Source organism: Coturnix japonica, chromosome 22, assembly GCF_054131305.1.
Source record: "Coturnix japonica strain WE chromosome 22, WE-NBRP24, whole genome shotgun sequence".
Taxonomy (NCBI): domain Eukaryota; kingdom Metazoa; phylum Chordata; class Aves; order Galliformes; family Phasianidae; genus Coturnix; species Coturnix japonica.
In genome coordinates this window covers 2,920,712-2,933,267 of record NC_140684.1, presented here as the reverse complement: position 1 = coordinate 2,933,267, position 12,556 = coordinate 2,920,712, and the positions used below count along the sequence as shown (strand labels likewise).

The 12,556-nt window shown below is 47.8% G+C and overlaps 1 protein-coding gene across 48 annotated transcripts in view; it reads right to left on the bottom strand.

The window, feature by feature from the left end:
* The window catches only part of MSI2 (musashi RNA binding protein 2), a 192,273-nt gene that overhangs the window by 21,775 nt on the left and 157,942 nt on the right, over nt 1-12,556 (bottom strand). For 26 of the 48 annotated variants that reach the window (XR_001559041.3, XR_001559040.3, XM_085521943.1 and 23 more), the window contains one exon: nt 11,459-11,533. Coding sequence is in view for 42 of the 48 variants with exons in the window: in XM_085521943.1 (XP_085378069.1) it covers nt 11,459-11,533 (75 nt within the window). In the remaining 6 variants the exon portion in view is untranslated. Of the gene's footprint in view, nt 1-526; nt 551-8,082; nt 9,547-11,458; nt 11,534-12,556 lie in introns of those variants that run through there. The other 22 variants (XR_014936433.1, XR_014936434.1, XR_014936430.1 and 19 more) reach the window with 2 other exon arrangements.

The window sequence follows — 12,556 nt, the reverse complement described above, 5'->3', positions numbered from 1 at the left end:
AAGACACACACCCTGCTACAGGGGGCTGCAGATGAATGAAATGCTGCTAGCGAGATTTCAGATTCGGTTTCTTTACTTAATTAATATTAAAAGATCTGCCAGAGGCTTTGACATTCAGTATGTATTTTAAGAGGGCAATGGCAAGGTCTGGGCAATCAACATGAACCCCCAATACCCTGTGCTGCCACGTCAGCAAAGCACTCGGAGCGCTCCTGGTCCCTGGGAGCTCCTGCTGTCAGCCAGGACAGCCGCTGGGCCAGCCCCTGCCTCAGCACTGCCCTCAGCAGCTCTGGGACTTGGAACCACAGCTGCTTTGCTGTGCTGAAGAACCACAGAAAAACAACTGAGACAACAGAGAACAGCAAGCTGAGAGATAGAGAGAGTGAGAGCCAGAGAAACCTGCTGACTATGAGCCTGCTACCACTACCATCCTAGCTACAGGGAATCTATCAAGAGCATGAGCAGAGAGCAGCTAGGCTAGGGTCACTTAAGGCTACTTAAAACATCGATTAAAAAACAGACATACTTGCATTTAAATATGGTAATAGGGCTGTTGGGGGAAAAGAGAAAGTCTAGGTAAATGTATATGCAGATGTATCCCGGGCAGCTGCTCCTTGTGCAGAGCCCATGCACAGCACAGCAAACCCTGCTACGTGATCTGTTCATTACATTGATGAACTTGCTATGATCTCTGAGGAGCAGGATTCAGGGGGAAGCACATTTACATCAGGGGATGCTATAACCAAAAACCAGGGTGCTTAATTCATTCCTGCTGGGGAACCCCGCTCAGCTCCCCCCAGCACATGTTAGCATAGTCGCAGTAGCCTGGAGCAAGAAGACTGGTGTTAAGGAGTCAAACCGGCATTAGCCAACAGGGAACACACCTGCAGGACAAGTGCATTGTGCAGAGCCATGCTCAGGCTGAACGCTGAGCTGGGAGCACATGGAGCAGAGCAGTGCTCACCACCTCCCCCCCACCTGCCACAGAGCATGTCCTGCTACCTCATCCCTAGCAGCGCCCACCACATCCCCATGTCACGCTCAGGACCAGCTGCCCACCAGCAAACCCATCACCTGGGGGTTCTGGAGGCTCTAAACTTTCCATAAGGGATCAGAGGAGCTACAGATTTCCCAGGGAATCAAATGCCTCTGCCAAAACCAATCTAATACCCTTCAAATCACCAAACATCTCCCAAAAGCAGCATAAAGAACAGGGCTGCAACGTTTGTTTCTCTTGTTCAGCTGCCAGGGACTCTCAGTATCTATTTGAAATGCAGGACAAAAAGTTTTGCCATGCAAAAGGAGAATGAAATAACAAGGGTGGAGAAGGCTCTCCACAGAAAGAGCCTCAACAAAGCATCTATTATTGCGATCCAGAGCTCAATGCAGACAGATGTGTGAAAAATTAATCCCTCCACCCTGAAAGAAAGCTGTTCTCCTGACTGTGAGATGAAAGCTTCTGCACCAGAGGTACTGCAAAGCTCCATGCGATGGGGGCTGCTTGCACTGGCCGGGATGGCTGCGTAGGGCTGCACAGGTGGGAGATGGGAGCAGAGACTGATGATCCGTGTTGGCAAAAACCCACTTGCCAACACACACAGACAGGCTTCATCACTGGAGGATCTTTACATCAATCCAACATGCTGAATGTAATCAGTCCCACACATTGAAACTACATTTGCCAGGCGCTGCATTAATCAGCTCCTTCAGCCGAAAACAAATTTCCCACTCATCACATGAATGCTGCATGCTGCCTAAGAATGGAGCCAACACACTTCTTGTTCTTATGGAGCTCTTTGTCCTGGTGTCTCTCGGCAGTGACACTGTCTCCATTTCACAGACGGTATATAACGAAACAGAAGGAGCAAAGTCACTTGGGAAAAGGTATTTGGGAGAGGGAAACACTGTGCTGGTTTCTGTGCCCCCAAATGACCTGCGTTGTTGCAGAGCCTCCCCCAGGTCCCACCAGCACCCTGGGGTTGAGGATGTCCTCCCATTCCCAGAAATCACAGCCCCTTCCCCTGGGCCTGAGTTTGGCTCATCACAAGTACCCACACACCTCCCCACATGCTGCTCCCTGGCAGCTCTGAAGCTCCATGGGGAATGGAAAGGGGTGGAAGGAGAGATCTCATTATCACGTTTGTGTGAGAGGTTCCAGGTCTTGCAGAAAAGATCCCTGCCCTCCTTTTTGGGTCCTCTGCATATAATTGCCTACAGAAAACAAGATAGCAAATCTGTTCAAAAGGCCCGAAGTGCCCACTTCAGGCACTGCAATTAGAAGGTATTTTATGATAAATGTTTTCCATGGGCTTGCACACTGACCAGGAAAGCCCTGAGGATTCACAGCAATTTCATGCTCTCTTATTGCTCAGAATGAGCTAAAGCCAGTGTTTGGACTTCAATTTTTCACAGATACATTTTTCCACTTCCCGCACCAACAGTTTCCCTATAAATGCCAAAGCAGCCCCATGCAATGGGGCACGGACACATCTGTTTCCAGAAGCTCTACTCTATGGTTGGAATGGGAAGGGACCTCGAAAGGCCATCAGGTCCCACTGCCCAGAAACGCAGAGGGACACCCACATCTCCATCAGTGCTCAGGGCCCCCTCCCCTGATCCTCGCTGCCTGTGCCACCTCTATTGCAAGGAACTTCTTCCTTACATCCAGCTGGAATCTCCCCTCTTGTAGTGTGGCCCTTTGGACCCCGGGACATGTGCTGGGAGCTCCACTGATCTCCCACAGGAAAAAGCACCAAGTTGCCAATGCAGAAGTATCTGCAGGTGGAGCAGGAGAGGAGAAACCGATGCCCTCCTTTCACACAGCGTTACCAGCGGCTTTGATCAGCACAGGAGAGCAGCGCGAGGCTCACAGCTGTCATTTCAGATGGGCTCTCATCCACATTATTCTTTCCATTAGGCACTGTTATCCTCTTTGTCGGATCTTTAGGCTTTATTTCAAAAGTATCAGACTCGCAACCATGAAGCAGAAGAGCCTGCTGCCTTTTTTGGGAGGCAGGAAGGCATGGGTCCAATTTACCGGGCACAAATGCAGCCTTTAATGGTGAACACACATGAGGGAAAGCTCCATCCCAAAACAATCCCTTTATGCTCAAAACTTTAATCTTTCAGTCCTTTCTCTCTCCCCCCCCCCCCCCAATTTTTACAAGGAACAAAAATGAGAAAGAAAACACAGCTGCCATGTCAAGCTTTAGATGAAGAGCCAGCCGCTCACCGTTGGAGGAGAATACCCAGAGAAATCAAACTCCATCTGGGCTCACTGAAAGATCAGGATAGCACCTGACCACTCACAACCTGTTGTTGTGCTTTAGGAGCAATTAACTCTCCTGGATTTGACTGCAGACCCCATGAAGCTCTCCCACCACCTGCAGCAGCACAGCACCAGGCAGCACAGCACCAGGCAGCACTCATGGGCACCAGTCTGCTGCCCAAGCTTCCCATCAACTCCACTAACACTTTAAGCATCCCAGGCCTAACCAGAGTTATCCTGACAGCCCCATTAAGTGCTTCCCTTTGTCTTTATATGCTGTGGTACATCAAGCTTATTAAAATCTATTTCAGCGGGTCAGAAAATTAGCGAACTTCAGATTCAGCACATCATGCATAATGGAAGCCTCATTAGCAGCCCACTATTATTCAAGGCACAGTCGTCTGCTGTTTGAAATGTACAATGCGTCGCAAGACTTGGTGGGGAAACGCTCCACGTCAGACACGCAATGCTCGGCACCCCGGATGTGTGCTTGCAGATGGGTGTTCTTATGAGCAAATATTTCTGCACTGGAATTTCAACAAAACAATAAAATCCAAATATAGTTAATTCCAAATTTGGCACTCGCACTTTATGTACAGTGAATGACCCATTTTTCAGCTGTTTACCACTCTCAGGCCACAGTTTTTAAAGCGAGAATGATGCACTTTTGCCCAGTAATTACTTTATGCATCACTGAGACAAAGCCTTGTTTGTCTCCAAATTATCGTTCTGTGTCATTTCGAGTCTAATAACCCTTCTGCAGTTATTTCACCGTGCAGAAAACCGGGAAAGTTCTCAAAGGCAAATGGCTCATTCTCAGTAAAGTATTTATAAAACAACAACAGCAAAAATGAAAGGCAAAAAAAGAAAACCCCCAAAACCAAAGCAAAGGCCGGTGGCTGCCTTTTTTACTCTATTTATTCTCCTCAAGGCATCCACTCTGCTTCTCAACTGTGCACTATGAACACTGCACCTCCCACCACCCAACACTTCAGCTCGGTACGTAATCCTCCCTAATTTCCTATCAGGTAAAACACGGGGAATTATGAGCTTCAGGTTAAAGTAGCTGATGTGCATGAAAGAGAATCTCAACTCAATTGCTTCCTAGAAGTAATTCTCTTTAGTACTAAGCTGATTGCCCCACTGAAAGCATTTCTCACTCTAAAGCTCAGAGCCAAACGCTCACCATCGTTGTCTAATAAACAAGGTCTATGGAAGAGGAATGCTGGCAGCAGGGGGGAATGCCTGCAGGCTCCCCATGCCCCAGCCCACAGTGCTGAATCGTCACCTGCTGCTAATGAACAGGACAGGGTGGAGGGAAGAGCATCATGGCATGTATTTGAAGTTCAGCAAAGCGGCGCTGATTTGCTTAAAGCCTCATTTGAGTGCTTCGATGGTATGGAAAATGAGCTATTCTGTTCAAACGGCTAGCTTAAATTTTTATGAATGATCTAAACTATCTGGGTAAGTATTGTTAAAAAACAGATCCCAGGCAATGAACAAACATATAAGAACCCACGCCTGGAAGCTGGAGCTGGAAGAAACAGCACAGAAAGGAGGTAGCTCCAGCAGGGAGATGATTAAGCAGAAGACAACGCTGGCAGAGGGCTGGCAGCTCTGTACCCTGTGTGGGGTCTCAGGAGCAAAATCTGCTCCTGATGTCTCACCACAGCCTTGTGGCCAATGCAGCCCTGCACCGTCAGAGCAGCGATGTGGTGCCGACAGTGCAGCGTTTTGGGGAGGAAGAGCACCTGGAGGTGACTGAACACTTCAGTACAAGTGTGGAACCAATCACTAAAAGCCACCAGAAAGTTTTCACATTGAAATGTTTTCCTGCTTCATGGAGAATCATCTCTACAAGTTCTTTTTCAGTCCCTCGCTCTACTTGTAACAGCCTTATGGCTAAGGATCAGGTCTTTGCAGGTTCGTGCAGGTGAGCTGCCATGCTCCGTGCAGCCAGTGCACACAGAACTCCTCACAGCAGAACAGCATTTCCAGATCACATTATTCTCTCTATGGGTCGATCTCTGCTTTGTCCCACATATTCTGCCTGAGTTACAACTCTCAGCTGTTGTGAATAATTCCCGTTACATTTCCCAGTTGCTGCTCACCACGCAGTCACACAGAAGCAGCAGGCTGCGATGTTTGCTCCTTCCTGTCCACCTCGTCCTCTTAGGACCACTCATTCCCAGGGCAATGGCAGTGGATATTTACAGCTCAGCTCTTGCACAGATCAGTGAGCAGCTGGGAACGGGCAGAGGCTCCCAGGGTCAGCAGTGAGGGTGCCCCTCCTGCACAGGCACTGGGTATGGATAAGCCTAAGGAAGGACAGGGCATGCTTTGGTCCTTCAGATGAGCTCTTTGGGGAAACCTTACCAGCAGCCGCATGCAGCACAGAGCCCTCTTCACGCCCTGCTGGCAGCTGGACCACAGACTGGGATCAGCGGATCCTCCTGAAGGCCTCCCCTCCAACTCAACACCAGGATATTATTTGAAAGGGCAGAGGACACAGGAGGTGCAAATTTCTACAGAGCACTTCTGTCCAACACAAAAAAATACAACTGATAAACCAAAGATACCTAAAAGACAAAGCTACCAAAGCTCTGCTTGGGCTCAGACAACAGCTCTAGGCAGCATTTTTTACTTAATTGAAACAAAACTCTTATCATCTCAGTACAACTTGAAGGAGTACCTTCTGGCTTGGAATGCATGAGCTTTGCTACATTCATTTCTGTTTGTCAGCTGCTCTTTCAGCTGCTCCTCACTGCTGCGATGCAGCTGCACCAAGAACTCCCCAGCTTGTCCTCCGCCAACAGAGAAACCCAAACTCTTAATTTTCAGACCAGGTCAAGCCTGTGGCCTTTGTTTTCATTGATGGAGACAGAACTGAGAGTTCTGAAGAGTGATAATTAAGGTGATTCCAGAAGATTTCAAACATACTCTGTGAACCATTTGATGCCATGCAGATGCAGAAACGTGTTTTTCTGGTGAACAAAAGCACACAGCGCAGGGATGATGGGAGCAGACTTTAAGCTGTTAAGAAAAGGTTAGACAAAGGAGTAAGAGCAGTTCCAGCTTCATTCAGAATCTCTCACTGTTACAAGGCTTCACTAACTGAACAGATGACTCCAAGTGTATTTTGCATCCCCTCCTCCTATTCTGCAGCTGCCAGCAACTTCTGTCTTCCTTAACATTAAGTTTGATCACTGAATTATCGTGTCTAGACAAACACGCTCCCATTATTAAATGTTAGACAAGTCTATGACTTGTGTAACAGTGCTTTACAAGAATGTGTTAGAGAGCAGTCTCCTTTAGTACTAAGTTCATTATTCCCTGCTGGCAAGGAAAGCACATGCAGGCAGTATCTCTGCTTTCAGAACTTCCTCATCACCTGAGCAGAGAGCTGGGTCCTGGAGAGAAGGGAGCTTGGGATCCTGGCAGCACCCCGTGTGTTGTGCTGGGAGATGGAGTTCAGTCAGTGCAGAACCACAGCTCAGTTCCTGGAGAGCAGCTGCTCTGCATCCCTGCTGAGCCATCACCCCGCTCCCAGCCCAGCCAGGCTGTACCCAGCGCTACAGCAGGTGAAGCTATGGGCATCCTCGTCTCTTCCCAGTCCCACTGCATTTCTCTTAGATTACTTACAAAGGAGTGGGGAACCAAGAGACCTGCAGGATCAAAGCCAGCTCACAGCTCTGTAGCACTGTTAAATGTCCTAAGCACCAGAAAGAGGGAAGGAAGTTGCCCTTTCTTTCAAGCACAATACAAAAGAAGCCTTAAGTGTGTCATTACCGTAATCATTACCTTTGCCTCTGGTACCAGCTCCTTTTCTTGACCCAGAAAGCATCTACCATACCTACCAGGCGAGCATCACAAATAACTTTCAGGGAAGGACACCATCCTACTCAGAGTCAATTGCTCTGTGAGCAGTGCACAACTGCTATCAGTTGCTACAGTAAACCCAGCATATTAGCAGAAAGTTGGTTTGGTTTTAATATTCCCACAATAATGAAAAGTCCCCATTCAGACTCAGCTTCCTCACACTGCGTGTTTCCAGCAGGAGCACAACCCAGAACCAGGCTCTGGGCTTTGCAGACTATGGGGTGTTAATGAGCAAGCATGCTTCTAGGAGCTCAGGAAAGTTTGTGATAATATCTGGATCTCCCACCTCTTCCCACACATAAAGGCTTTAATAAGAATTAACAGGCACACAAGCAAACAAACCCTTAATTAAAAAGAAATTCAATTTCTTGAGCTGAAGGCTTCTAAGCTACTCTGACATCCCCCAGCACCCAGGCAGCGACAGCAGGAAGGGTCACAGTGACACCCACAGCAATGGCAGCTCTGCATTCTGCAGCACCACTCCACTGCTCAGGGCCAGCGCTGCCATCCCAGTGTGGGACCTTCTGCCACAACATTGCCCTAAAGTGACAAAGTCCCCCCATCGTCCCTTCCATTTCCAAACAGCAGAAAGGGACTCCTGCTCACCAGTGCTGGAGGGTTTGCAGCACGGGTTTTTATCACACCTATGGTTTGGTGCTCAAACCCACCTGGGTCACTGCTGGGAACGCCACAACTTTACGGGCAGACACCGCTCTCCCCCCAGCTAGGAGTGTGCTGTCACTGCTTTGGTTTTAGTTTTGCTGTCAACACACGTCATACGTAACCATTCGTCAGCAGGCTCTTCCAACAGTGGTTCACGTGCTGGGAGTGGTGGTGGTGTCATTCTTTTATTAAGCTGTCATTGGTACTGGTTATTTGGTGCATCCAAACCAAAACATTAAATCTGCAAGCTAAGAGAGCAGCAACACAGCACATCCGTTGTAAACCATTTATTATTCTTGTTTTTCTACCTCGGTTACTTACAGGAAAAAAGTCATTAAAAAAAAGGAAAAAAAATAAGAAAGAAAAAAAAGAAAAGAAAAGCACAGATGGACTATTTACAAAAAATGAGGAAATTCACAATAGCCGAAATGTTTGCAATTCATGCACACTAAGACAAGGTCACAAAAGCAAAGCAATTCATAGCAAAAAAAAAAACAAAAAACAACCAAAAAAGAAAAAAACCCAAAGAAAATAATAAGAAGCCATACAGATTAAAAAAGCCATTGCCTGCAGGAAAGTAAACAGGAAACTAACCAATCGTTACATCAAGCATCTTTAATGAAATGAACAGCACAGCCGTGTATCGCAGAGCCTTTGACACCAACATTTTAAACAAGTGGATTAACAAACATTAAAATGCATTACAGTTCTACTGTAAGCATGCAATTTACTTCTCACAAACTTACAAGGTGGGTAGAAAGGCTTTCAAAAAGATACCACGTGTGTTTGCTACCCAAACCAGCAGAATCTGGTCTTGTTAAAGCAGAGTCAATGGACAGCAGCAGATCACAGATTTGCAATTCAGGCATTCGGATGGAGATTGAGAGGTGCAGCGCAGCCGAAGGCAGCACAGTGAAAGCCCCTCCTGCCCCAATTTAAGCGATTTGCAAAGTCTGCAAGTAAAAGCGACTGCAGGAGGAGGTGGAAGCATTGCCTGCTGCAGGGGTGGGGGGGGGGCACTGGGGGGTGGCATCAGGTGGGGTGGGGCAGCGTGGTACAGCAGTGGCCTTGCAGAGGCCACCGACCCCAACCCAGTGGCAGCAGCTGCCCCAAGCAGAACAGCCCTGAGCACAGCCACAGCATGGGACACGGGCGGGTGCTGCAGCGCAAGAAGCGCTCACTGGGGTTAACTCAACCCTGAATCATTGCAATCCCAGCAAGAGGAGACAGCGGCCTCACTCCTCTCCAGCTATGATTTGTGCTGCTGCACAACGAGCCAGCATCTCTCTGGGGCCGGTTGTGAGGCCCAGCCATCATTTTTGCTCCCTGGACAGAATTATGCCTAAGAAGTTTGTGAGAAGTCATGCCTTCGTAATGCCCCTCTCCCCATCCCTGTGAGTTACATTCCAAGTGGGCATTAAAAACTCATAACAAAGCAGAGGGAAAAAATAACAAAATTTAAAATAAAAATAATAAAAAAAAAGATAATCAAAAAGCAAACTCAAAGCAGTGAGGATATGGAGCCTTTAAAAAAATAAAAATAAAGTAAAAAGTCCATTCAATCAAACCAGCCAGCAAGAGCAGCAATTTCTCAGTGGACATTGATATTAACATGGACCACCCAGGCTTTGTCTGTCTCTCTCTCTCATTAGCACTGTAGTAAACCCCGATTAATTTGTTATGCATCTTTAAGAACTAGTTGATAAAAATTATGTCTTGTGAAATCGGCAAATAGTCTGCAAAGTGAAATAAGAACAGAAATTAATAGATTAAACTGAAAAGATAAGTCCCAGAAATTTAAAAAAAAAAAAAAAGAGAGACAGAAAGGGAGTGATTGTAAAAAATAAATACATAAAAAGAGGCTACGTGCTGAGTTATAAAGGCCTAGAGGAAAAAAAACGATGGGAGAAGATAGAACAGTCACCCAAGTGCCTGTGTGTGCCGCACTGTGGGGCCCAGCAGGCAGAACAGCAGGTGTCAGAGCCTCTGAGCGGGCTGCCCATGTTCACCCAATGCCCCATGTCCCCTCCCAACACCCCATGTCCCCTCCTAATGCCCCATATCCCCTCCTAACGCCCTATAACCCTGTAACCCCCATCCCCAACACCGCAGCACTCACTGCCCCAGCCGCTCTCCCAGCTCCATGCAGTGCACAACACCCGACCCCCTGGCACAGCACCAGTCCCTGCACTGCCATGAGCAGCAGAGCTCCCAGTGCCAGCCCTGGCCAGGAGCTGCCTGCCTCCCCTCCCCTTCCTTCCCTGTTTTTGAGCTGCCCCTGCTGTAGGTGGCACAGCCAGGCTGGCAGCTGAGTGCAGCGCTTACTGGAGGTAATGTTTCCTTTTGATTCTCTCCCGTGCCACAATCTCTGCAAGAGACTGAACATAACCAGCAAATCATGGGAAAATCTGCTAGGAAAAACCCAAACCTTCAGGACAGTGTATGTCAGGACGGCTGAAGCCCAACACACCTCCATGTTCAACAGCCAGACACACTCATTTTAGTTATGTTTATAATTAAAGCAACCTGAGCTGTGCTGATTTTTACCATGTAACTTATTGAGGCTGTCTCTCATCTCTGCTCTCGCACAGTCAGTCACCACAGAAACCCCATGAGCCTGTCCTGCTGCTGTGCAAAGGCAGAAGCACAGGTGGGGAATGGGCAGGTGAGCATAACATAGAGCTGCTGCAAAGCCTACAAATAGAGAAAAAAATCTAACACCAGCTTCCCTTGATGCTACTCATCCTGCAGACACCAGCTCTGCTGTGCAAGGACATCATTCATCCTATGGATGTTAATAACACACATCCATTCTGTGCAACATTCCATCCTACTGATGCCACAGCCATACCTGCACCCTGTGTGCCCAATGCACAGCCAAGCCCCACTCTGCGTCCTGTGTCCCACCCAGGATCAACCTGATGAGCACTCGGGAATTTAATGTGCTGCTGCAGCATCCAGGGAGGTTAGCTCCCAGCAGGCACCAACACAGCGGCTGTAACTCAGCACACAGCACTGACCACAGCAGCCAGAGCTCAGCCTAGCTGACATCCCTGAGGAGCACTAAGGTGAAGGAAAAAGGGCTCTTGGCCCTGCCAGCAGCGCCCACAGACCTGGGAGGGAGCAAGCACACAGCTGGAGCCTGGAGAGGAGAGTGAGCACAGCACAGGATGCTGGGAAGGACACAGAGGGCACTGGAGGAGACAGCAACATTGGAGTGCAGAGCTGCCCTCCTGCTGGATGCGAATGTATCACGGGGCACGTGTGCAAGGCTGTGTGTGTGCCCACGTGTGTGTGCCCAGGCACAGGGCTGCGGAGTACGGATGGAATATCCCATCGGAGGGAGCTAACAGCTCTGAAATCAGTTCTGTCACTTCGCATTTTAACTTAAATTTCGTTTTCAAATAACCAGTACCAATTTACACGTTAATAAAGATGTATTAAATAGATGTATCAGTACAGATATATCTTAATCACAAAAAACATTGTTATGTGAGATGCTCCCTGCAGATTTGCCTGCCTCAACCTGCAGCCACGGATTGGAAAAAAAAAAAACACAAAAAAAAACGAAAAAGAAAGAAAGAAAGGAAAAAACTAAAGAAGGAAAGAAGGGAAAAAGAAGTGAATTTGCCAATGAAACGTACATACCTGGAAACTGATAGCTGTAACTTGGGGCAAATCCAGGATATCCTCGGCCATAAGTCGCGACAAAATTGGGGTAACCTTGATCACAGAAACACAAGAATAAATAAACGAGTAAAACAGAGAGAGAAAATGTTTTAAGATTAATAAAGGCTTTTTGATTATACATGTAATACAAAGTTAACACTGAGGATGGGCAAAACTCGCTTTAACAGGGAATATGCAGAAATGAGATTTATTCTGCTCATGCAAAATGCAGGAGAGGTTTCATTATCATCTGGAATAGAACCATCCAGAGAGGGAGGGCTGCTGATCACCTGCCTCACACGAGCGCTGTCACTCCCGTAATTAACATGCACTTTGGTGCCTGAAGCACAAGGACTGTGCATACTTGTTAGCTGGAAGAGTAAATGCCAAATGCTAAGGCTAAACACATAACATAGGTTTGCCCTGACATTTGGAGAGCTTACAATGAATGTACTTTGCTTCAGAGCTATTGACAGTTGGAGATTAAGGTAGTAGTAATTCTTTATCCCAGGAGGGTGAAGGACAACAGTTAACACATCAAAGAGTTGGAGGAGCCACGGAAACGAGACGGAGTCAAAGGCCTTTAATTTTTCAGGAAAGTAAAACCCAGAGATGAGAACTGCTTCCTAAGGGGATTGCCCAGACCCACACGCCCAACCTCAGGCAGCTTTTGAAGTCATATTATCAGAAAAATACCCTTAGAGGCCATTTTGCTAATAAAAATACCAGAGGAAGAGCACAAAGGATGCAGCCATGGGCAGGGCCATGGCACGGCAGTGGCCTGGCTTCAGGCACTGTGCTGAGCAGGCCAGGACTGCCCTGCGCCCGCAGCCCCCTGCAGCAAGAAGGGTCTGAAATGGCCACCTCGCTGCTCATCTTCAGCATCCCCTGCTCAGCGCTTACCAACTGTGGTTCTCCTTTGCAATTCCAGCACACTAAGCACTACACAACGTTCCCTGCGTCCACCAGCATCAATTGGTCCACTGAGGCTCCTCCAGCCTTCAGGAAAGGTCCCTCTGGACCAAGGACCACCTGCAGACATTTGTGTTGCTCCACTCCAAGCCAAAGGCATCCTGC